Source organism: Budorcas taxicolor, chromosome 12, assembly GCF_023091745.1.
Source record: "Budorcas taxicolor isolate Tak-1 chromosome 12, Takin1.1, whole genome shotgun sequence".
Lineage (NCBI taxonomy): Eukaryota > Metazoa > Chordata > Mammalia > Artiodactyla > Bovidae > Budorcas > Budorcas taxicolor.
Window position 1 is genome coordinate 79,277,292 of NC_068921.1, and position 25,521 is coordinate 79,302,812.

Genomic DNA, 25,521 nt, shown 5'->3' on the forward strand with positions numbered 1-25,521 from the left:
TTATCTTTTCTTTTTCTGAGTGTCTGTTCTGTTCCAGAAGCTGGTGTTACCTTCCACCAGTTCCCTAAGTTGGGACGTATGAGCCTAGGAGCTCCATGCTTTGTGGAGAAGACAGTCCTGCAGTAATTGCTGTGGTAAATGCGCTGTCAGGGGTTGGGGATTCAGCAGGAGGAGCCATTCATTGACTTTGGCTGGAGACAATTCATATGTAATGGAACAGTGATAATTTTTTTTTGGTAAGGCAAGACGATGATAATGATTACATAATTTTTGCAATGTGGTTAATTTAAAACACATCCGTAATGAATGGTGGGTTAAAAATTTTGTGCCTGATACCTTGTGGCAGAGGTTTGTTGTTTTTTTTTGAAGCACACGTGCTGTGTCCGCCCTCTAGTGGTTCCATAAACCATTGCTTCCTGAAGGTTTTCTCCATGGAACTATTAATATCTATCCATAGGAATGAAAGCAGTATTCAGTGTCAGGAACCCTTAAAACGTCAGCAAAAGTTTAAATCAGTTTACATTCCAGCCCATGTGAGAAAATAATAATTTGTAAAATGTATTCAGGTTTTTTGGTTTTATTTGTTAATGAAGAAATTACCCTTGGCATACTAGGTTCATAATTTATTCTTGAATCCCTGAAATAAATTGTTTGGTCTTTTTACCATTTCCAGCTGAGTGTCTTGTTTATTTATACAGTATAAATGTTTGTGTCAAATAATAAAGAATTAATAATTAAACTTTTGTCTTTTATGGACCTTACTTAAAAGTAAAATACACTAACTCTATTATTAACAAGATATTACACTCTGTGTAGGCCCCACCTGCAATGTGGGGACCTGGGTTTGATTCCTGGGTTGGGAAGATCCTCTGGAGGAGGGCATGGCAACACATTCCAGTATTCTTGCCTGGAAAATCCCTGGACAGAGGAGCCTGGTGGTCTTCAGTCCATGGGGTGGCACAGAGTCAGACAGGACTGAGCGACTAAGCACAGCATGTTTAATAGCCTGTGTTGCAGAAGGTTCATGTCTAGTTCCAAAGGATAGCAGAGTTGAGAGCTCCCGACCTGAAATTAGATTTCCCATTCCCTGGTGGCTCAGATCGCAAAGAATCTGCCTGCAGTCCTGGAGACTCAGGTTCAGTTCCTTTGTTGGGAAGATCCCCTGAAGAAGGGAATGGCTAGCCACTCCAGTATTCTTGCCTGGAGAAATCTATGGACAGAGGAGCCTGGTGGGCTACAGTCCATGAGGTAGCAAAGGGTCTGACACGACTGGGTGACTTAATGCTTCATAAAATTGAATGAGTTAGGTAGAAACTTATTCCACCTAATACAGTGGTGTAGCAGCCGGAACAAGCCAATTAGAAATCGACCCAGTACGATACAGAGCTAAGCCAACACCTAATCGTACTTCCAGGATGGACCCTTTAGCTGACATCTTGTCCTCACCACTGCATTCTGCTTTCACTCAGCCTATTGTAACTAGTTTAAAGCAGGTTTCCTTGTATTGATAGTTCATTCATCACTTGGCCACTGGGGTGAGCCTTCAGTGACATCCTTACATCACGTCCTCTCCCTGCTCCCCTTGCACCTGCCACGTTGTCCTTGAACGGAACACATTTCTGGTCGAGGGCATTTGTGTTACCTGTACCTCCAGCCTCACTGTCTTCTCTCATTTGCTCAGATCTCTGTTACTTCTTTGGACGGGCCTTCCCCATCTAATGTAGTCCCTGTTGGCTCAGATAGTAAAGAATCTGTTTGCAATGCAGGAGACCTGAATTTGATCCCTGGGTTGCAAAGATCCCCCCTGGGGCGTGAGCACCCTGGTGCAAAGACAGGGAGCTCTTTTTTTTTTTTTTAATTTTAATTTTTTTTATGAATCTCAGTTTTTGCTTGTGTCAAGTATGCAGTGACTGTGAAGTAGCAGGTAGACATGTCAACTCAGTCATCCATTCTGGGGTGAGGAGAGCTCTGGGTCAGAGGTCCATGCCTGGAGTGGGGGTCTGTGGGGGCTGCAGTTGCGGGGGGGGCGGGTCAGAGGTAGCCTGGATGGACACTGCAGACAGGAGGAAAGGAGAGGGCCTGAGAGCCCCCATCGTGGAAGTGAGCATTCTGATGGTGGGCCAGGAGAGTGGGCAGAGGGATCCAGGGAATGCAGCAGAAGGCTGTGTCCCTCTCTTAGGGACAAATAGAAAACAGTTGGTTAAAAAGCACTCTTTAGTGAAGTTTAAAAATAGAAGGTGACTCCAAGAAGAAAGCAATCAGCTATAATCACAGCAGAAGACAACTACTCTTAACATTGACCAAAAAGTTTGTTCCAGTTTTTCTGTAACATCCTATGGAAAACCCTGAACCATCTTTTGCGTCAAGTCAGTATTTTGAGGTCTGAGCTTTGAGTATATTTAACATACTGCATATGTTACAAAATAGATTTATACTTTCCATACTTCTGTAACCTGTTTTATTTCTTCCTTTAATAATATTTTCTGACTGCTTTATGTGCTCAGCTTCCATTTTTAAGGGTCGCTTGGATTGCAGCAAATCATGATATCATAATCTAATTTTAAAAAAAGACCAGTTGGAAAACTTCCATTCTTCATATTTTCATTATTATAAACAAAACCACCTTATAAGTCACTCTGATAAGTCTGTGATGATTTCTTGAGGATAAGTGTGTGGCAGTGGAATTCTTACATAAAAGAGAATGTAGATTTTAAAGTGTTTTGCTATGAATTGCTAAATCATTCTCCAAAAGAGTTGATTAATTTACTAAAATTTCATATAGATCACTGATTTCTTTTAAAGAAGTTGCTTTCAATTAGACTTTTTAAAGGAGACATGTGCCTGTGTAAGCTTTTACAATTCAGGATGTCAACAGTGATGACAGGAGCCCAGCTAAAGTGAGCTCACTTTAGGGAGATTCCAGTAGGGCTGAACCTTTTTCACTTTCAAGGGAATTGGGATGAGTGCTCAGTTTGAATGTTTTGATAATACCAGACATTGGGAATTTGTAAGGGGAGGTAAGGATTTGCAGAGTGTTTTCCATGAACAATTCTTCTAGATATTAGCATCTGGTTAAACCAGGCTCTTAAAGGAGTCCGCGATCGCCACGGGAATTCGATAGAAAACGCCCATCTTCTCACTTTGTTCCACCGACTCTGCAAACTCTTATTTTTCCGAATTCGTCCTATTTTTGTGTTTGATGGGGATGCGCCACTGTTGAAGAAACAGACATTGGTAAGAGTTACATATATATAGTTTTTTTTCTTTCTGCATTCTTAGAATTTTAGGTCATATTTTAACTGACCTGATATTAAAATTTTCTTAGAATTTTGGAAACCAAGACTTACTTTGACATATATCCAATTTAATTCAACTTTTAAAAGTTTATCATGAACAGATAATTTCAAAGAGATTTACCTCTGAAAACATTGTATAACATGGGTGCAATAATATTTAACTTTTAATAAAACTATTAAAGTTAACAGTAGGTAAAGAGTTTTCCCTTTGTATTGTCTTCTTGTGTTCTACAGTTAAACTTACACAGTATTGTATAGCAACTATATCAAAAAGAAAAAGAATGTTTTGATAGTCTTGCCTTGTATTCAACTGTAAGCACAGAGACTATTTCATTTTTTCCTGTTTGGAAATTTCTTACAAGGTATATCTGTACATTTTAGGATTTTTTATGACATCATTTTGGATATGGAAGGGCAGAGTTACATATAAGTAATGTGTTTTTATAAAAACTAATACCAGAAATTGGTTTTGACCTAATAGTAGCATTTTAAAGACTAGTTAATTGATGTAATAATCCCTTTAGGGAAGCATTTACTTAATTATATAGTATTAAGTTTAGGCTTCTTGGGAACATTAAAGGACATTTAAAAGAAACAATGGTTTCCCAAATACATTGTATAATAATTCATTAAGTAATACTTAGTTGGAAACTCTGGCTGTCCTTTACACAACAAAAACCTGAAGCTATTCACTCGTACACTAATTAGGAGAAAATACTAAAACAGCTATAATCTGAAAACTCAGAAGACAAACCAAATTCTATGGGGAAAATAGCCACAGAATTGTTTTTAACATCCTAATACCTCAAAATAAAATCCTATATTCTTTCTTCTCACAGGCTAAGAGAAGGCATAAAAAGGACTTGGCCACCAGTGACTCCAAAACAACTACAGAGAAGCTTTTGAAAACATTTTTGAAAAGACAGGTTATCAAAACTGCCTTAAAAAGCAAAAGGCAAGCAGAGAATTACACTCATTTCAAAGATGAACATTTTTTATGTTTGCACTGAATTCTGTGATTCCTTTCTCTAATGAGAGGAATCAGTGGAATGTCCATTTGACCGCGTGAATTGAAGTTGTGAAAGTTCTCTGATTTTTGAGAATCAGCTTTGACAGTGAGAAGGAAAAGCTGCTAGGTTGCATCGCTTGTACATTTTACCCTCCTAACAGTCTTCCTCATGCCAAGACCAGGTTCCCTCTTCCTGGAGGCAGGCAGGCCAGCGAGGGCAGAACCCATCCCCCTGGGTTTCCCCTTCTCGGCCGGGTTTGTGTGTTCAATGGGGAGCATTACTGACTCTCAAAATACTGTCTCCTGTCATCTCTGGTGAAGTCTCTGTGTACTTTGCAGGGAGGAAACCCTTCCCAGTCTTACTCAAGTTCAGAGAGATGACATCTATGCTTTGCCACCTTTAAAAGAGAGAGAGAAAAACAGGTAAATGTTTTAACTATTTAAAAATGTTATTGCTGCATTCAGACAGATTTAAACCTTTATGTTTTACTTAAATCATCAGGTGTGTTGGATTAATGCATCTGCAATACACATTCTCGACATTTTTATTGGTTTTTAAAGGCTACGTCTTCTATTGACTCCCTTTGTGTTTTAGTGGTTTGTGGTGGTTTCCTTTCTCCATCCTCAGGAGCCTGTGTTAGCACTGTTCACTTAGAGTTTGTGGAGATGTGGATTCTAGTTTTTCTGACTCTTTGTTGATACCTACCATCTCAGCCTGCTTCTCAGTCCGGCGTTTTCTCTCTCACCATCACTGAAGTCCACACACACGATGTCCTCCCTGTTAAATCCAGTGGCTGCTTTGCAGTTCTCAGGCTGACGTGCCCACATGGTCCTGCTCTCCGGGGACCTCTCTGGTCGCTCTTCCTCCTGCTGGCTGATAATCCTCAGCGGCTTCTCTGGTTGAAGTGCAGGTGGAGGGCCAGTTTGTACCCCCCGACCATCCCTATTCCTTTCCCAGGGCTCCCGTGAGGCCACACAGCTCTTGAATCCCCGCTGCTGCCATCACCGTATCTTGAGGTTACTGGCCTGGCTTCTGCACTTCTGTCTCCATCTCTGATCTTATCCTTTTGGAGGAACTCCTGTCAGGCCCAATTTCTGATTTGTAGTGTAGAACCTGTTAAAACTCAAATCTGATACTGTCATGTCCTTGCTTAAAACACTTTCTAGTTTCTTCTTTTTTCTCCAAGCAGTGTAATTGCGAGAGAATTCAGACAGCTTCTGCAGTGAGGTGACCCTTAATTGCCCCTTTGGCAACCTGCTCTGCGCTGGTGATGGAAGATGTTAGATCTTCTTAAGATCGCTCCCTTACAGGTGTCCCTACCAGACGGTGAGACCAAAGATGGCGCAGTTTTCGCCATCTTATTCACCACTGTAGCTTCTGTAACTAGCAGTGCCTTGCACTCAAGAAATATTTTTGTAAGTCGTCATTAAATCATAGGTATTATAAATGTGTGTTTGACTTTCAGTTCAGAAGAGGAGGATGAAAAAGAATGGCAAGAAAGGATGAGTCAGAAACAGGCATTACAGGTATTTAAATAATTTTTGACTGTACAATTCTATTATTGGTATTTGAAATGAATAACATGAAAATGAATGATTTTAATGGGTAGTATGGACTTATGCATGTTCTTGATAAGAAAGACAGATACTACCTTATTTGTTGTGTATATATATATGTATGCATGCCTATTAAAATATACACATGCTCATAAACATACATGGGATTATGCATATCTAGGTATCCAAAATAAGCCATCTTTCTTTTTTAACCAATCAGTAAATAAATATAATAGTTAATGCTTATATAAAAATATTGGAAAGCATATCACCCATGAATAACTTCTAGTAGCATTTTGCTGTATGTTAATGCCCCTCCCACCCTGTATAGTTGCATATCTGTGTGTGTGTGTGTTTGGAAATGTGTATATGTTTCAAAGGTACATGGGTACATATACATTAATGAAGATGTATGTTGGTGCACAGGCTGTAGTTATCTATTGCTGTGTAACTTAGTGCTGTGACAGCAGTCTTTTATTATCATCTTCTTTGCTGATCTGGGGGTTGATGAGCACAAGGGGCAGTTCCCTTGAGTGTCTCCTGTGTGGGTGCAGTCAGGCTGGAGCTGGGACTGGAGTCCCTCCAGGCCTCCTCTCCTGCGTGCCCCGCTGTTGATGCTGGCAGTTCGTCAGAACCCCTGCCTGTGTGTCCTTGCCGGGGTCCAGCCCCGGTGGATTCAGGAAATTCGAAGCAGGGACGGAGTCGGTGAGGAAAAAACTTATTTATTTATTAATATAAGATTAGATTAGGAAGAAATAGTGTAGTAAGAAAATTAAGTGGAGAAAGAAGACTGAATAACTTGGCTTACGGGGAAGGCCAATAAAGTTCCAGACAAGGAGCTTGCACTGTCTACGCTGGGCCACCGGCGCCCACTTGAATACCTAAGGGTGCCCCTTCTTAGGCTCCCTTTCGCGCCGGTCTTAAAAGCCAGGGCAAGTAAGTAGACTTAGTGAGCTGCCCCGCTCCAGATGGGAATTCAGCCTGAAATTAGAGTAAAGAGGAGAGGGAGGCAGAGGGAGAAAAAGAGAGAGAGAGAGACACGGGGGGAGCCAGATTCCCAAGAAACTAGGCCGAGAGACTAGTCTGAGAAACTGGTCCATCCTTTATTGTTCAGAAGGCTTTTTATACTTCTGATAAAACATGGAGATCAATGGGTAACACAAAGTTATGCAGCGTTAGCAGTCCAGACTCTTATCAAAACCAGGCTTTTCTCTCTGCATACCTAATTGTATATACAAGTCTTAGGTAATTTACATCACCTTCCGGCCAAAAGGGCCAATTAACATTTTACAGCCTTTTTTCTGATAAGGGTTTGTCAACCAGAAGACTTATTTGTGTTGATCTTCCCAAAGTCTGGTGCCATTCTCAGAAAGCACTAAAGTTACATTCTTACATAGCAAAGACACAGCAGTTTATAACAAGTGAAAGGAGTACAGTGATTTATAACAAAAGAAAAGTAATCAACTCAAAAGTCTAGTGTTGCTAACATCAAAACTACTATATATCTTTTTCCATATCCCGTTTACATTGATTAACATCCTCCCAGGTGCCTAAAAGATAAAGAATATGGAGGCCTGGCGGCAATCATTAAGTCAACAGTGAAAACCCATCACCAATATGATTTTTCGCTCTTTAGAAAAGGCTCTGTATCTTTAAGATGCTTTTAAGCTTTGTGCCTTTCCGGGTTGGGGGGCTGTAAGCAATTCACAAGCTGTAAGAGGTCAGGGGAACCTGTTAGGCAAGCTAGAGAGCTATCAGAGGGGGTTTAACTGAAACATCCCTTTCAAATGCAGAAGACTAAAGCCCTGAGTTGACTTTTTCCAGAGAATATCAGAAGAGTGGAAAAGCAGGTAGATTCTTATTTTTGGGGGGTGGATGCTCAGGAAATTCCAGGGGGAAAACCTGAGGTCTGATTAGCCTTGCCATCAGAGCTCTGCCGCATGACCTTGTCACGGGTGGAATTCCTCACGCTGGCTCCCAGCATGTCCTGAGCTCAGGCACAGCGGCGCTGGGTTCCCAGGGCAGGAGCCCAGGAAGAAGTGACTGCTTGGCCCGTGCTGCCCTTTCTGATGGCCTTGGGGGATGCACAGCCTCCTGTCCACAGCGTGCAGTTCACTGGCTGCCGAGTAGGGTCAGCACCTACTGGATGGGAGGGGAATTCATCCAGAAAAGAGAGTCAGAGAACCTGTGGACATGTTCTATCATCTAATGAATAGCATGCTTACAAATTGAACTTGTGCTGTGGATACATGTTTTTGAAATTTCCTGCAAGTTTCTCAGAAAAGCAGGTAACATTCTTTGATTCCCTTGTCTGTTTATAATAATATTTTAGTATGTCTGTTAGAAGACTTTTGAGCTAAAATTGCAAGGTTCTTCAGCTCATGAAGATACTGCCTTATTAACATAGCAAGAGAGCACAGACTTGGTGAAGACCAGGGACCCTGTGGGCAGAGAGATCTGCAGTTAAGTCTGGGCCCCATTACTAACTAGTTTTGAGATCTTAGATGCAACTTAGCTTCTCCATGGTGCTTTTTTTTAAAAAAAAAACTTTGATGCCCTCCCTGTAGGAGTGATGAGATCATTCTTGAGGAAGAACACTGGAAGCTCTGAGTAAAATGACTGGCCTGTTTTAAGTGCTTGCTGGTCTACAAACACAGAGCACACATACATACAAGAAAGCAAACTGTATTATTTTGTCTCCTTTACTAATGAAGATAGAGTGCCTGATGAACTATGGAATGAGGTTCGTGACACTGTACAGGAGACAGGGATCAAGACCATCCCCATGGAAAAGAAATGCAAAAAAGCAAAATGGCTGTCTGAGGAGGCCTTACAAATAGCTGCGAAAAGAAGAGAAGCAAAAAGCAAAGGAGAAAAGGAAAGATATAAGCATCTGAATGCAGAGTTCCAAAGAATAGCAAGAAGAGATAAGAAAGTCTTCTTCAGTGATCAATGCAAAGAAATAGAGGAAAAGAACAGAATGGGAAAGACTAGAGATCTCTTCAAGAAAATTAGAGATACCAAGGGAACATTTCATGCAAAGAAGGGATCCATAAAGGACAGAAATGGTCTGGACCTAACAGAAGCAGAAGATACTAAGAAGAGGTGGCAAGAGTACACAGAAGAACTGTACAAAAAAGATCTTCACGACCCAGATAATCATGATGGTGTGATCACTAATCTAGAGCCAGACACCCTGGAATGTGAAGTCAAGTGGGCCTTAGAAAGCATCACTATGAACAAAGCTAGTGGAGGTGATGGAATTCCAGTGGAGCTCTTTCAAATCCTGAAAGATGATGCTGTGAAAGTGCTGCACTCAATATGCCAGCAAACATGGAAAACTCAGCAGTGGCCACAGGCCTGGAAAAGGTCAGTTTTCATTCCAATTCCAAAGAAAGGCAATGCCAAAGAATGCTCAAACTACTGCACAATTGCACTCATCTCACATGCTAGTAAAGTAATGCTCAAAATTCTCCAAGCCAGGCTTCAGCAATACGTGAACCGTGAACTTCCTGATGTTCGAGCTGGTTTAGGAAAAGGCATAGGAACCAGAGATCAAATTGCCAACATCCGCTGGATCATGGAAAAAGCAAGAGAGTTCCAGAAAAACATCTATTTCTGCTTTATTGACTATGCCAAAGCCTTTGGCTGTGTGGATCACAATAAACTGTGGAAAATTCTGAGAGAGATGGGAATACCAGACCATCTGACCTGCCTCTTGAGAAATCTGTATGCAGGTCAGGAAGCAACAGTTAGAACTGGACATGGAACAACAGACTGGTTCCAAATAGGAAAAGGAGTACGTCAAGGCTGTATATCGTCACCCTGCTTATTTACCTTCTATGCAGAGTACATCATGAGAAACGCTGGACTGGAAGAAACACAAGCTGAAATCAAGATTGCCAGGAGAAATCTCAATAACCTCAGATATGCAGATGACACCACCCTTATGGCAGAAAGTGAAGAGGAGCTAAAAAGCCTCTTGATGAAAGTGAAAGAGGAGAGCGAAAAAGTTGGCTTAAAGCTCAACATTCAGAAAACGAAGATCATGGCATCTGGTCCCGTCACTTCATGGGAAATAGATGGGGAAACAGTGAAAAAAGTGTCAGACTTTATTTTTGGGGTCTCCAAAATCACTGTACATGGTGACTGCAGCCATGAAATGAAAAGATGCTTACTCCTTGGAAGAAAAGTTATGACCAACCTAGATAGCATATTCAAAAGCAGAGACATTACTTTGCCGACTAAGGTCCGTCTAGTCAAGGCTATGGTTTTTCCTGTGATCGTGTATGGATGTGAGAGTTGGACTGTGAAGAAGGCTGAGCACTGAAGAATTGATGCTTTTGAACTGTGGTGTTGGAGAAGACTCTTGAGAATCCCTTGGACTGCAAGGAGATCCAACCAGTCCATTCTGAAGGAGATCAGCCCTGGGATTTCTTTGGAATGAATGATGCTGAGGCTGAAACTCCAGTACTTTGGCCACCTCATGCGAAGAGTTGACTCATTGGAAAAGACTCTGATGCTGGGAGGGATTGGGGGCAGGAGGAGAAGGGGACGACAGAGGATGAGATGGCTGGATGGCATCACTGACTCGATGGACATGAGTCTGAGTGAACTCTGGGAGTTGGTGATGAACAGGGAGGCCTGGTGTGCTGCGATTCATGGGGTCGCAAAGAGTCGGACACGACTGAGCGACTGAACTGAACTGAACTAATGAAGAGTTTTAAAGTAGTTTCAGTAATCAAGTTAAATGTAGAAAAGTTTTACACTTTTGCATGTCTGAAAATTTCTCACAGTTAATTTCACTTTTGGTTTTAGAAAGGGAAAGTTGCACCCTTGTGTCCGACTGTTTGTGACCCCATGGACTGTACCCTGCCTGGCTTCTCTGTCCTCTTGTCCTAGAATTCTCTAGGCAAGAATACTGGAGTGGGTTGTCATTTCCTTCTTCAGGGTGTCTTCCCAACCTAGGGATCAAACCCAGGTAAAGAATTGCAGGCAGATTCTTTACCAGGTGAGCCACTAGGTTAAAAGCAAAACAAAATGTATCTAAGTAAAGCAATTATAAGTATTATTTAAATTCATAAGGCTCATCTCTGCCTCAGGGCCTTTGTACTTGTTGTCCCTTCAGCCTCAGATGCTCTTCCCTGAGCAGATTTCTGGAGTCTTTCATGTCTCTGCTCACAGGTCATTATTATTATTATTTTTACTGTGGTAGAGCCGATTAACATTGTTGTGATAGTGTCAGGCGAATACAGGTCATTGATTTTTGTGGAGTCTTTCCTATTTATCAAATATTTTTTTCTCTTTCTTTTCTTCTAATCAACTCAATCAGATTAACTTGCTTTGTTTTCTCATCATTTATCTTGTTCATTTATTTGTTTATCATGTGTCTTCTTCTTCCCCTGAGAATAGAAGTTTATCTGGCATGATCTCTAAAGTACTTTAACACCTGAAACAGTACATTGTATATTAGAGATGCCTAGTAAGTATTTCTTGTTTTTTTTTTTTTTAAATTAATTAATATTGTTGTTCATTCACTCAGTCCTGTCCAACTCTTTGTGACCCCATGGACTGCAGCACACCAGGCCTCCCTGTCCATCACTGTCTCCCAGAGCTTGCTCATACTCATGTCCATTGAGTCGGTGATGCCATCCAACCACCTCATCCTCTATGTCCCCTTCTTCGCCTACCTTTAGTGTTTCCCAGCATTAGGGTCTTTTCCATTGAGTCAGTTCTTTGCATCAGATGGCCAAAGTATTGGAGCTTCAGCCTCAGCATCAATCCCTCCAGTGGATATTTTGGATTGATTTCCTTTAGGATGGACTGGTCGGATCTCCTTGCAGTCCAAGTGACTCTCAAGAGTCTTCTCCAACACTACAGTTCAAAAGCATCAATTCTTGGCACTCAGCCTTCTTTATGGCCCAACTGTCAGATCCATACATGACTACTGGAAAAACCATAGCTTTGACTAGGTGGACCTTTGTTGGCAAAGTAATATCTCTGCTTTTGAATATGCTATCTAGGTTTGTCATAGCTTTTCTTCCAAGGAGCAAGCGTCTTTTAATTTCTTGGCTGCAGTCACCATCTACAGTGATTTTGGAGCCCAAGAAAATGGGCTCTCATTGTTTTCATTGTTTCTCCATCTATTTGCCATGAAGTGATGGGACCAGATGCCATGATCTTAGTTTTTTGAATGTTGAGTTTAAAGCCAGGTTTTTCACTCTTTCAGCTTCATCAAGAGGCTCTTTACTTCCTCTTCGCTTTTTGCCTTAAGGGTAGTATCATCTGCATATCTGAGGTTATTGATATTTCTCCCGGCAATCTTGATTCCAGCTTGTGCTTCATCCACCCTGGCATTTTGCATGATGTACTCTTCATATAAGTTAAATAAACAGGATGACAATATACAGCCTTGACATACTCCTTTCCCAATTTTGAACCAGTGTGTTGTTCCACGTAGGGTTCTAACTGATACTTCTTGACCTGTATACAGGTTTCTCAGGAGGCAGGTATGGTGGTCTGATACTCCCATCTCTTTAAGAATTTTCCACAGTTCCTTGTTATCCACACAGTCAAAGGCTTTAGCATCAATGAAGCAAAAGTAGATATCTTTCTGGAATTCTCTTGCTGCTTCTATAATCCAACAGATACCGGCAATTTCATCTCTGATTCCTCCGCCTTTTCTAAATCCAGCTTGAACATCTGGAAGTTCATGGTTCATGTACCTGTCTGTTCACTTTAATGCCTGTTGCAGATATGTATAACTGTGTTTAGCCTACTGTAGTTACGTAGAACTCTGTATACAAGCACACACACACACAAAGTCTGGCATGGTGTGTAGAGTTAAGTGTATAAAATGTAAATGTCATGGTGTTACGTTTCGCTCTTTACAGGAAGAGTTCTTTCACAATCCTCATGCAGTTGACATTGAGTCTGAAGATTTCAACAGCCTGCCCCTTGAAGTAAAGCATGAAATCTTGACTGATATGAAGGAATTTACTAAGCGGAGAAGAACATTATTTGAAGTGATGCCAGAGGTGAAATATACAATAGCATGTTAATGTGTAAAGTTAAGAGTGCCAGCAAAATTTTTTGTTAAAATAAGAGAATCTTGATAAACATTACTTACACGATCTGTTGTTTTCAGTAAACAGCCTTTGTATATTTCTGAGATCTTATGCAACATCATTTTGTATAAGTTGGAGCTTACAGATGCTTACTCACAGAAGACCTCTTGACTTTCCACCAAGACCAAGTCTTATCTCCTGCTCTGTGTTCTCACAGCTCCCTGTGGTGTCTCTTTAGATTTTTAGCACCCAGCTGTGCCTACCTTGTGCACTTCTGTATTTTCAGTGCTTAGCTCAGTATTTTTCACATAGTAGGTACTCAGTAGTTCAGTCCTTAAGTTAGTTCATGAAAGTTATTTTAATCCATCATATACATTGTAGACTATTCGCAGTAATAGAGAACCTAATCACAGTGGAGAAGTTTGTTCTAACTTGAAATTCCAGGTATCTGTTCCCTGAAGGCTAGAAGTGTAGTCGGATCTCCTGTCTTCCCTCTTCCTCTTTCTGGATGGTGGTAACAGGGAATTCAGTGGTAAATTGCTCAGTTTGGAGCCTCTGATGGTGGCTTCGCAGCTGCAGAAATGGGAGGTGGGGCAGTGCGTAGAATCAGGTTCTGTTGAGTATGTTCCCTGGTCTCACTGTACCATCATTACTGTGTTTAGCTGGTGAATGAGTCTTGTTTTCCTTCCTACTGCTACCACCTGTTCTTTCTAACATTGTTCTCCATTAACTTTACCTATAAATTTTGTAATATTGCTAATGAATGGATGTGGGGCTTTTTTTTTTCCTATAGACTTTTGAACTTTTCTTTGATTGATAAAAAAAATATGAAAAAGGCAGGAGCTATTTCTTTTCCCATCATTCCTTTCTGCTTTTCTATGAAGCACATGAATGTAGGAAAATGCCAAGGTGTACAGAAATGATGTACAAAGGACAGAAGTAGATTTATTTTCACCTCTGGGGAGGGGCGAATCTGTGCTCAGTTTATCAACCAAGCGTTTTAAAAAATAATTTGTATTTATTTATTTTTGGCTGCACTGGGTCTTGTTGCTTTGCACGGGCGTTTCTCTGGCTGTGGGGCGTGGAGAACTACTCTTCGTTGTGGTGCATGGGCTTCTCAATGCTGTGGCTTCTCCTGTTGGGATCATGGGCTCTAGGGCGAGCAGGCTTGGTAGTTGCAGCTCTTGGGCGCTAGAGCGCGGGCTCAGTAGCTGTGGCACACCGGCTTAGTTGTTCCACAGGCTGTGGGATCTTCCTGGACCAGGGATTGAACCAGTCTCTCCTGCATTGGCAGGTAGATTCTTGAATCCTGAGCCACCAGGGAAGCCTTCTGAAGCCCTCAGTCAAGCGTTCTATTTCTTGAGTGTGAAAGGACCTCTGGCTTGTCTTTGAGGAAATAGAATTTGGATTATGTAAACAACAGTGGAACAGATGGGAGAAAAAGAGGCAGTCCCAATGCCTTGCTCCATTTCTTCTCTTTCTGCCAATGCAGAGCCTCTGGGCTGGGTTGGCCAGGGTAGAATGGTGCACAGCCCATTGGATCTATCATGCTGGTAGCTGAGGGAAGTTCTGAGTCATACAGGTTGGACCTTTGCATTGTCTGTACATTAGGCAAATGCAATATTGATAATAGTAATGTTGGTGAGAATATGAGTAATCATAATAATTTGGTAATAATTTAGTATAAGGCTTAGCAACCTGGTTTTGACCCAAATCTACCATGTAACTAACCACACGGTTCTAGGGAGGTTACTTAAACTGTTTAAGCCTCAGGTTCTTCATTTGTAGAATGGAGGTAATGACTTCTGTCTCCTTGGTGGTTGAGTATAAAATGGGATAGTGTATGTAAAAACACTTAGAAGAATGCCTTACTCAGGAGATGTGCTGTAAATGTTAAGTATTATTAATAACTGACTACAGTGATTTATCGTGTGTCTTTTGTGGACCAGGGACCAGCACTTGACTTGCATTCTAAAAAACTGTTAAGCCACAGTCAACATTTCAGACTCCCTGGTGTGCATCCCATGTTCGGTAAATCTTTTTTGAGTAAATAATTGAATCATAAACAGGATTCATGATTTCTTTTCTTTTGCCCAGTTCTTTTTGTTTGAAAGATTACTCTTTAACAAGGCAATTATGGCTTTCCCCTACTACTCACATTTTACTTTTCTAATGTAAAAATACCACCAATGGAAAAAATCAGTTATCTCCTTTGGGGAAAAGGGTGGAAATATGGGAATATTATCTGTATTTAATATATGAAACCATTCTGTTTGTTTTTTTTGTTTTAGGAGTCTAATGACTTTTCACAGTACCAGCTAAAAGGCTTGCTTAAAAAAAACTATCTAAACCAACACATAGAAAACGTCGAGAAGGAAATGAATCAACAACATTCAGGGAAAATCCAAAGGCAGTATGAAGATGAAGGAGGCTTTCTGAAGGAGGTGGAGTCCAGGAGAGTGGTCTCCGAGGACACGTCCCACTACATCTTGATAAAAGGTACCACATACCATCACTTACTTGATGGTTAAAACCCAAAAGTATGTCGTGTCTCTGAATTCTGTAAACTCCCACCTGCAGATAACATGAATGAAGCCCTACTTAATTTATTAAGTGTAATTATTATTAATGTGATGATCTATACAACCATTAATGTATTAACTAGTACTGTACCAACCCACTTTAAGATTAATTAATTCCTAGTTGCTGGTTAAATGAGAATTTATAACTTCATGAGAACAAGTATATTCTTACTTATCTAACTAGAAGCATGCTGTCACCCTGTAGAACTACCTAGTGACCCTGTTTTAATTTTTCTCAAGGTGTTCAAGTTAAGAAAGTCACAGAAGCGGATTCAGAGTCCCTTCCTTCTTGCAGCGAAAAGCATAGTGGGGCTTTAGACACGAAGTCACCTCCGTGTGAAAAACTGAAGCCAAAGAAAGAACCCGACACCTCCCCTCCCTCCCCCAGAACCTTGCTGGCCATGCAGGCTGCTCTGCTGGGCAGTAGCTCAGAAGATGAGCTGGAGGGCAAGCATCGCAGGCCGTGCGATGTGAAGAGCCCACCAGCTCCCGCCTCTGAGGGTTCTGTGTCCCCGCTGACCCTCTTGGCCATTCAGAGAGCTCTCGATGACGACGATGAAGATCTGAAAGTGCATGCCGGTGTGCAGACAGAGGGGGCGGGCAGGAGAAAACCAAGACCGCTGGTGAGCAGTTCTGATGAGGAAGCTGTGGAAGAACCTGAAGTGAGAGATGGAGACCAAGAGCTGTTGACGGCAGCGCCTCGTGCTGCCAGTGTGACCCTCACAGAGGAGCATGTGACCAAGACCAGTGATGAAAAAGAGCAGACAGACTCAGCTCCTTTACTGCAGACTGTCTTTTGTCAAGGCAGTGAGTCTAGCTTTCCAAAAGAACAGACGCCATCTATGCACGCGTTGAAGGAACCCTTTCAGACCAGCGCTGAGTCTACAGCTCAGGATGGAAAAGATCTGGTGCCACACAGGGATGTGCCTGGGCTCCCGGGGGGACCAGAGCAGATACCAACACCTCCGGCAAGTCCAAGTTCTGGGTCAAGGAGTGGGACATACACCAGAGTGTCCAAGCCACAGCAGGCTCTTCCATCCGAGAGTAAGCATGACACCTCTGTTCTATCAAGTGATGACGAAGCAGAATCTGAAAAAAATCCTGCCCCTGACATCGTTGGCACCACCAGTTTGCAAGAATCGAGTAACATCCTGAGTGTCGCTATAGACACAGTAAGTGACTTAGGAAATGAGGCACCTATTAGTGCCCCAGAGCATGAGAATTTCTTGAAAACCATCCAAGAACACGAGTCCGTTGAATCTGCAGGCCAGGGTTTGATTTTGGTGCCAGAGTCCACGGAACCAACGGAAGTAGACTCCGAAGACAGTGAATCCGACGGTAGGTGCTTGTGCTTTCCTAAGAGATAAAGAAAAGCAGGATTTCACACCTGAGCATAGTCCAGGTCCACGTTGTTCAGCTGATGAACTAGAGACCCAGAAAGGTCAAGTGGCTTTGCGAGGGACACATAGCTCATAATGCGATCTTGACCTTTCCTGGTGGCTACTCTTTTTGTTTTATTTAAATTAGGGAGGAAGTGCCCTAGTTGGAGAAGGTAAAGGTGAGTTTCCCTTTTAATTTTTTAGTTTTTTGTTTTGAAATAATTAGAAAGTTTAAAATGTTGAAAAAAATACTTCAAAACCTATTTCCCTCACCTAGAACCTCATTACTGGCATTTTACCACATTGGTTTTTCCGTATCTATCTCTCTCTCTCTCTATATGTTCAGTTCAGTTAAGTTGCTCAGTCGTGTCCGACTCTTTGTGACCCCATGAACCACAGCTCACCAGGCCTCCCTGTCTATCACCAACTCCCAGAGTCCACCCAAACCCATGTCCATTGAGTTGGTGATGCCATCCAACTATCTCATCCTCTGTCGTCCCCTTCTCTTCCTGCCCTCAATCTTTCCCAGCATCAGGGTCTTTTCAAATGAGTCAGCTCTTCGCATCAGGTGGCCAAAGTACTGGAGTTTCAGTTTCAACATCAGTCCTTCCAATGAATACCCAGGACTGATCTCCTTTAGGATGGACTGGTTGGATCTCCTTGCAGTCCAAGGGACTCTCAAGAGTCTTCGCCAACACTACAGTTCCAAAGCATCAATTCTTCGGCACTCAGCTTTCTTTATAGTCCAACTCTCACATCCGTACGTGACTCCACTCCCCTGCAGAGGTGACCAGAGGGTAGAGACTGGTGCAGTGTAGACCAGGAGAAACCATAGCCTTGACTAGATGGACCTTTGTTGACAAAGTAATGTCTATGCTTTTTAATATGTACACATGTATATTATATATCTATACACATTTATGTACAGTCAAACCTCATTTTTCACAGATTTCATATTTGTGAAATTGCCTACTCACTGAAATTTATTTCTTAGCTCAGAATCTGTCCTCACAGTGGTGTCTTTGTAGTCATCTGCAGACGTGCAGAATGACCAAAAAGTTGAGTGACCACACTGTTCCCAGCTGAGACTGAGTGGGAGACACTCCGTCTTCTTGGTTCCGCTCCCCTGCAGAGGTGACCAGAGGGTGGAGACTGGTGCAGTGTAGACCAGGAAGCTCCAGCTCTGGGGCCATCAGATGGGGCTGGAATCCCAACCCCTGCACCTGTTCATGGGGCCGTGCAAACACCTTTGAACTCACACTCATGTCTGTACTTCCTCTCCAGTGTCACAGCTCTCACTCCACGCTCTGACCTCTTTGTAACTTCCCTGGCTGACAGTGAAGGACCTTCCACTGTCTTCAGTGTATTTACATATTGAGTCATTCTCTGTAACCACCTCCTGGTCTCCCTGGCCGCCTCCTTGGAGGAGGGCTGTCTCCTTGGCCCCAGCCCCCAGCCCTGAGCCCCAAGCCCTCTGTCTTGAGTATGTCCTCAGACCCAGCCTCCTCCACCTAAAGTGGAGGAAGGGAATTAATCCGTAGATACTTTTTAAAGAGAAGAAGAAATATTGAGAGAGGAGGGAAGGGACGTGGAAGACAAAGAGCTGTTTCTCCCATCTTTCTCCAGGGCTCTTTTTCTAAGTCACAGCTTTTTTCTTTGCTGTGTTCATAGTAAAACAGCATAAAAACATTTTCAACAACCTCCATAATTGTGTACATACCCTGATAGTTCTTTTTTAATTTTAAGACAATGTAAGTTAGAGAACATTTTTGTATAAAGCAGATGTGTAAGTATTGAAAGCTCAGTTCCTAATTTCAAAGACAGTGCCAGTATGTCTAGCTGAAGAGGCTTATTTTGAAGTTATAGACACTTATTACTAAATCTATTTAATAATAATATACTATGGTTATGTGTTTTCTGTTACTTTTAGGTCTTTCCTTTTTAGGGTAAAACACTTTTCAAGATTCTTTTAGAAAGCTCTTGATTTCAGGATCAGTTCAGTTCAGTTCAGTCGCTCAGTCGTATCCGACTCTTTGCGACCCCGTGTATCTTAGCACACCAGGCCTCCCTGTTCATCACCAACTCCCGGAGTTCACTCAAACTCACGTCCATCGAGTCAGTGATGCCATCCAGCCATCTCATCCTCTGTCGTCCCCTTCTCCTCCTGCCCCCAATCCCTCCCAGCATCAGAGTCTTTTCCAATGAGTCAGCTCTTCTCATGAGGTGGCCAAAGTACTGGAGTTTCAGCTTTAGCATCACTCCTTCCAAAGAAATCCCAGGGTTGATCTCCTTCAGAATGGACTGGTTGGATCTCCTTGAGTCCAAGGGACTCTCAAGAGTCTTCTCCAACACCACAGTTCAAAAGCATCAATTCTTCGGCACTCAGCCTTCTTCACAGTCCAACTCTCACATCCATACATGACCACAGGAAAAACCATAGACTCGATTAGACGGACTTTAGTAGGCAAAGTAATGTCTCTGCTTTAGAATATACTATCTAGGTTGGTCATAACTTTTCTTCCAAGGAGTAAGCGTCTTTTAGTTTCATGGCTGAAATCACCATCTGCAGTGATTTTGGAGCCCCCAAAAATAGTCTGACACTTTTTTCACTGTTTCCCCATCTATTTCCCATGAAATGATGGGACCAGATGCCATGATCTTCGTTTTCTGAATGTTGAGCTTTAAGCCAACTTTTTCGCTGTGCTCTTTCACTTTCATCAAGAGGCTTTTTAGCTCCTCTTCACTTTCTGCCATAAGGGTGGTGTCATCTGCATATCTGAGGTTATTGATATTTCTCCTGGCAATCTTGATTCCAGCTTGTGTTTCTTCCAGTCCGGCGTTTCTCATGATGCACTCTGGATAACTTTAATATTTCACTTGTAGACAAAATGACCTCATTATTTTGATACAGGAAGTTTCATTGAAGTGCAGAGTATAAATAGCAGTGATGAACTTCCAGCCGAGTTACAGGAAGCTTCCAGACCTCCCTCTGGACAAGGTGAGGAGGAACCGACAAGAAGTGAGAAGGAAGAAGCCACCAGTGACTCCGAGGGCCTCCCAAGAGAGATTTCTGAGAGTGAGGCCATGGCTATTGAGAGACGCGAAGAGACTGAGAAAAATGCAGAGGATTCGCTCCACGAGTGGCAAGACATCGATCTGGTAATAACGTGACGTCGCGCTTTTACTCATTGCTAAGGAAGCCAAGTTAAGTAGCGTTCGGGTTTCCCAGGAGTTGTGGGTTGAATCCTTACTAGCTGCTCATACGCATCTTCTTGCTCCTCCTGACGGCGTCTTTCTCGCTAGGTTGCCGGCTGGGATAGTGTCCGTTCCTTGTGTGAGGTAGTGAGGGAACGCTAAAGGTTTTACAGACTTGCTCAGAAATCCAAGTGGAAAGCTTCGTAAGGAGAAACGCTTATTGGTAACTTTAGTCAGACTAAATGCAGACTTTTTAGAACCAGTGAACTTAACTGGGTTATTAGTGTAATTGTCTACAAATGAAATTATTTTACAGGACGAGCTGGAAGCTCTGGAGAGCAACCTCTTAACCCAGCAGAATTCACTGAAAGCTCAAAAACAGCAGCAAGAGCGGGTGGCCGCTACTGTGACGGGGCAGATGTTCTTGGAAAGCCAGGTGGGTGTATAGCCGGGGCTTCCTTGAACAATACCTGCCGTGTCTCTACTGAATAGCTACTGAGTAAGACCCCCCGAGGGAACGTGCACTGAATGACACGTTTAGGCACGGCCCCCACTTCCGGGGCACGGCCCCCACTTTCGGGGTGACGGCCTCCACTTCCGGGTGACGGCTTCCACTTCCGGGGGGAGGACAGGTCCCGCTCCTCAGCAGGGCTCATGGAGTGTCTCACTCTTCAGGAACTGCTCCGCCTCTTCGGCATCCCCTACATCGAGGCTCCCATGGAAGCAGAGGCTCAGTGCGCCATCCTGGATCTGACCGACCAGACTTCCGGAACCATCACCGACGACAGTGATATTTGGCTATTTGGGGCACGGCACGTCTACAAAAACTTCTTCAATAAAAACAAGTTTGTGGAATATTACCAGTATGTGGACTTTCACAACCAATTAGGTAAGACTTCAGAGTATGATTGCTTTTTGAAATTTACCTTAGGAATTTATATTATGAATTCTTTCTTTCCAAGGGACTAGTTGGTGTATTGATAGAAATGGTAGGGGGAGACCAGATTGAATCCCTGGGTCGGAAAGATCCCCTGGAGAGGGAAACGGCAATCCACTCCAGTGTTCTTGCCTGGAGTATGCCATGAGCAGAGGAACCCGGAGGGCTACAGTCCATGGAGTTGCAAAGGGTTGGACACGAGTAAGTGGCTAACCCTTTCACATACATGTTTTCGTATGATGGTCTTTTGCTTCTGGAGAATAGGGTTTTGTTGCTTTCTTTTAGTTGCACGGGGTCTTTGCGGGAAGCTCAGTGCAGGCTTTCTCTAGCTAAGGCGCCTGGGGGCCGCTTTTCCCTGTGGTGCGTGGGCTTCTCACTGCGGTCGCGTCTCTTGCTGCAGAGCACAGGCTCTAGGCACGCGGGCTTCCGTCGTTGTGGCTCCTGGTCTTGGTGCTGTGCAGCATGTGGGATCTTCCCAGACCAGGGACCAAACCCATGTCCCCTGCATTGGCAGACAGGTTCTTACCCACCATACTACCAGGGAAGTCCAGAATAGGATTGTAAATTCAGAATGAAGAAATTAAAGCCCTTGTCATGTTCAGATGTTTTCTGCAGTTTCAGTCATCAGACCTGGTTACACTCGATTAGTCCCCCGCACTCTCCAGAGTAAACGGAGGTGGCAGAGAGGGGAGGCAGGTGTGAGTCACTCCCGCGGGAACCATGAGCCTCAGGGTCCTGTATTATTTCTGGCAGTGATCCCTCATCGTCCCATTCCTTCAGCAAATACACACTGAGTGATTCCTATATGCCAGTTGTTGTTCTTGGCATTGGGAAGTGGGGAAACAGCAGAGAATAAAACAGTCCAGCAGGAGACACAGATGATAAAAAAACACATAAATCATAATTTGACAGCGGTGTGAGCCAAATAGAAAAATAAAGCCACCAAAGAGAGGCAAGAGTGTCCTTCAGTCACAGGAAGTATGTGTCCTTTGTGGTCAAACAAGGCTTTACTAATCGTACCTTTGTGGCTGGAGCTAAAGGAGAGAGGAAGCAGGAGCTACAGGTACCTTGGGGTGAGCATGTCAGACAGAGGGGCTGGCATGTGCAAAGGCCCTGAGGCAGAAAGAAGCCTGCTTGGTGTGTTCTAAAGAAGCATGGAGGTGGTTTCGGGTTGAATTTTGTCTCCCCAGAATTCATGCATATAGAGTGGACTTGCCTTGAATGAGGAGGCGGAATGGTAGGGAGCAGGTAGGGGAACAGTGAAAATCTGGGCCTGACTGTGTTGTTTCTGAGACGCCCATGTGACATCCTGATGAACCCTTGATTATATGTGGCTGTGGTTCAGAGAAGAGGTCTTGGGGAGAGAGCTGCATTTGGGGGTCACAGGTTATGGGACATTGAAAACTGTGAGGATGGATGAAACTTTAAAAATCCTAACGCAATGTCATTTACAAGAAAGAATCCTATTTCAGATAATGAAACAGATATCTTTGGACATTGGATGAGGATATACACACAAGTATATTATCGTTATAAGAAAATAGTTATAAATCTTATGTAATAAATGTGTATAAAACAAAAGATGTAAAAATATGTAATAATTTTTACTTTAACAGGATTGGACCGGAACAAATTAATAAATTTGGCCTATTTGCTTGGAAGTGATTATACAGAAGGAATACCAACTGTGGGTTGTGTTACCGCCATGGAAATTCTCAATGAATTCCCTGGACACGGCCTGGAACCACTCCAAAAATTCTCGTAAGTCCTTTCTTAATTTCTTTAGTTCCGGTGTTTATATATAAACCCCCAAATTAAACAGGACTGTTACTTACATCATGAACTGTCTCAGATCATTCTTCATTGGGAATGGAGGAGGAGGTAACAGTTGGGGTTCTAAAGCTTCTTTTCCCTTTTCTAGTGTTTGAGGAAATCAGAGAAGATTCTGTTCAGATTATATTTTTTATCTGAGCTAAAGGATATGTAGCCAGTCCTGTAGGATTTCCTGGGAACGTAGAAGTTACCATTTCATTCCTTCACGTATGTTTTGAGTGGCCATTATGTGCCAGACAGTGTGCTGGGCTGGAGTAGGAAAGATGGCCGAGTCACAGGCGGTGCGCTTAGGAGCTGCCGCACGCTGGGGCCAGGGAAGGCGTGCGTGTACTGGTGCTTCTGTGTCTGAGCGTACCAAGGGAGATCGGCCAGACCGGGGAGTGGGAATATATGTCTTAGCTCGTCAATGGCAAATAGAAAAGGGCATGGAAAGGGTGAAGAGCAGGAAGACAGAGTGTCGCCTTGCTTTCTTCTCTGCTTTCCCTTCTACCCAGACCCTGCTCGATTACTCCCCACTGAAGCAGAGCTACTCCGAGTCTATGGGCTGAATTCAGCCCAGCTGTGTTTGGTTTGACCTACACAGTATGTTCTTCTTTCATTTGGAATTGGCTACCAACATTGAAATTGGGGGAGATTTCACAGAAAATTTTGGAGGAAGGGAAGTGAGACCTGAAAGTGCTGAGTCCAGATTCCCAAATAGTCCCAAAGCACAGAAGAGCAATTCCACTCCACTGGGGTGGTCAGGGCACGGACCCTTCAGTTTTATATCTCAGTCGCTGCCACCCCCTGTTGTCCCCCTGGAGCTCAGCTGGTGGGCAGGTCATCATGGCCGTCTTTCACGTTTGTGTTAAGTGCCTGGGCCACTTGTTTTAAAGAGGGGTGATCCTTTTGGTTTGATGAATTTGCTGTGCCGCTCTTCCTAGTGGCAGTCATGATTACTGTGTTGAAGCTGAAAATTCACAGGCCAGTAAGGGAGACACGGAGGTATTCTCCCATTGCCCTCTTGGACAGTATTATAGAACTGATGAAGATAGATCTTTTGTTTGTTTTTTTCCTTTTCGCATTTTGATCCTGCACAAAGACTGCAGTTGGTCTTTCTTAGCACTAGAGGGCGCTGCTGCCTTGGTGAGGGGCCGCCCTGACGGAGACCAAGTCTGTCAGTTCCTAGGACTCAGTATTGAAGCAGTGATTGTGAGTTTTTTAGGTTCCATTGAATGAATATATTGGAAAGGGTTATATTTACGTTTTTTAATTTTCATGCTATTTATTTATCCTAACTATATAAAATTTTCTGGCTGTTGGCTGCATTACAAGCTACCTTAAGTCTCAATGACTTCACGAAGATTTTGCTCATGAATCTGCAGTTTGATGAGGCTGCATGGGGATGTCTTGGCTGATTCCAGGTGTGTCAGGGGCACCTGAGCTGGGCTGGGGGGTCACTTGAGATGGCCCACTCCTAGCTGGTGAGTGGAGCTGTCAGCAGAGCTCAGCCAGCAGTGTGGATCGGGGGCCTGGACCCTCTCCATTGGACCCCCTCACAGCACGTCGGCAACTTTCAAGGCAAACAGTCTAAGAGACAGGAAGTGGAGACTGCAGTCTCTGAAGGCCCGGCAGAGTCACTTCCTTGGCCACAGAGTCCGCCCGCCTCAAGGGGAGGAGCATGGAACCCTGCTTCTTGTTGGGCGGAGGGGCCAACATGGGCTCTAACCCACCACAGTGATTTGTACTCACAACGGAAAAATTGAATAAAGAATAAAACATAAAGAAAATTAATAGCTGTATCCTCACTTAGGACATTGCCTAGCATAGGATAAAAGAGAGCTGTTAGTGTTTTTTATTATTGTAAATACCCCTGTGTACTTTTTCTCTCTTTCTCCACATATATGTATTTTCCCCAGTATTGGGATCATATTTGATGTAGAGTTGTATTCTGCATTTTTAAAATTTGACAGTCTTCATGGTGTTTTTACATTTATTAAATATTTTTGGGTTGCTTATTGTAGTTGACTTGAAGTAAATAATACAGATACATTACTTCAACTTGGGCTTTCCTGGCGGCTCAGCCAGTAAAGAATCCGCCTGCCAATGATGGAGATGCAAGAGATGCAGGTTCGAACCCTGGGTTGCGAAGATCCCCTGGAGAAGGAAATGGCGACCCACTCCAGTATTCCTGCCTGGAAAATTCCATGGATAGAGGAGCCTGGTAGGCTCAGATCATGGGATTGCAGAGTCTGACACGACCGAGTGCACGCATGCGCATACATTATTTCCTTTTACCACTGGGAAAGACACAGAGGAATTGTGGCTAAACTAAGTTTAGCTCTTTGTCTGCGGTGCATCAGCTACAAGGTCTCAATGAAGACTGGTTTCCTTTGCCTTGTAGAGAGTGGTGGCACGAAGCCCAGGAGAATAAGAAGATAAGGCCGAATCCATATGACACCAAAGTGAAAAAAAAGTTGCGCAAGTTGCAACTCACGCCTGGCTTCCCTAACCCGGCCGTGGCGGACGCTTACCTCAAGCCTGTGGTGGACGAGTCCAAGGGGTCGTTTCTGTGGGGCAAACCCGACCTGGACAAGATCAGAGAGTATCCTTTCCCTTCCTCAGACACAGGGAACATCAAGGCAAATGTGTGTGTTGGTTTAAAACCTACGAAACATGAACTTGGA

The 25,521-nt window shown here is 43.2% G+C and overlaps 1 protein-coding gene across 1 annotated transcript in view; it reads left to right on the forward strand.

Moving 5' to 3' along the window:
* The window catches only part of ERCC5 (ERCC excision repair 5, endonuclease), a 68,850-nt gene that overhangs the window by 39,880 nt on the left and 3,449 nt on the right, over positions 1-25,521 (forward strand). The window contains exons 11-22 of the mRNA XM_052650070.1: positions 3,059-3,240; positions 4,142-4,251; positions 4,645-4,728; positions 5,772-5,832; positions 12,756-12,899; positions 15,221-15,428; positions 15,752-16,849; positions 19,802-20,049; positions 20,402-20,521; positions 20,761-20,974; positions 22,639-22,783; positions 25,239-25,439. Of these exons, the coding sequence (XP_052506030.1) occupies positions 3,059-3,240; positions 4,142-4,251; positions 4,645-4,728; positions 5,772-5,832; positions 12,756-12,899; positions 15,221-15,428; positions 15,752-16,849; positions 19,802-20,049; positions 20,402-20,521; positions 20,761-20,974; positions 22,639-22,783; positions 25,239-25,439 (2,815 nt within the window). The remainder of the gene's footprint in view (positions 1-3,058; positions 3,241-4,141; positions 4,252-4,644; positions 4,729-5,771; positions 5,833-12,755; positions 12,900-15,220; positions 15,429-15,751; positions 16,850-19,801; positions 20,050-20,401; positions 20,522-20,760; positions 20,975-22,638; positions 22,784-25,238; positions 25,440-25,521) is intronic.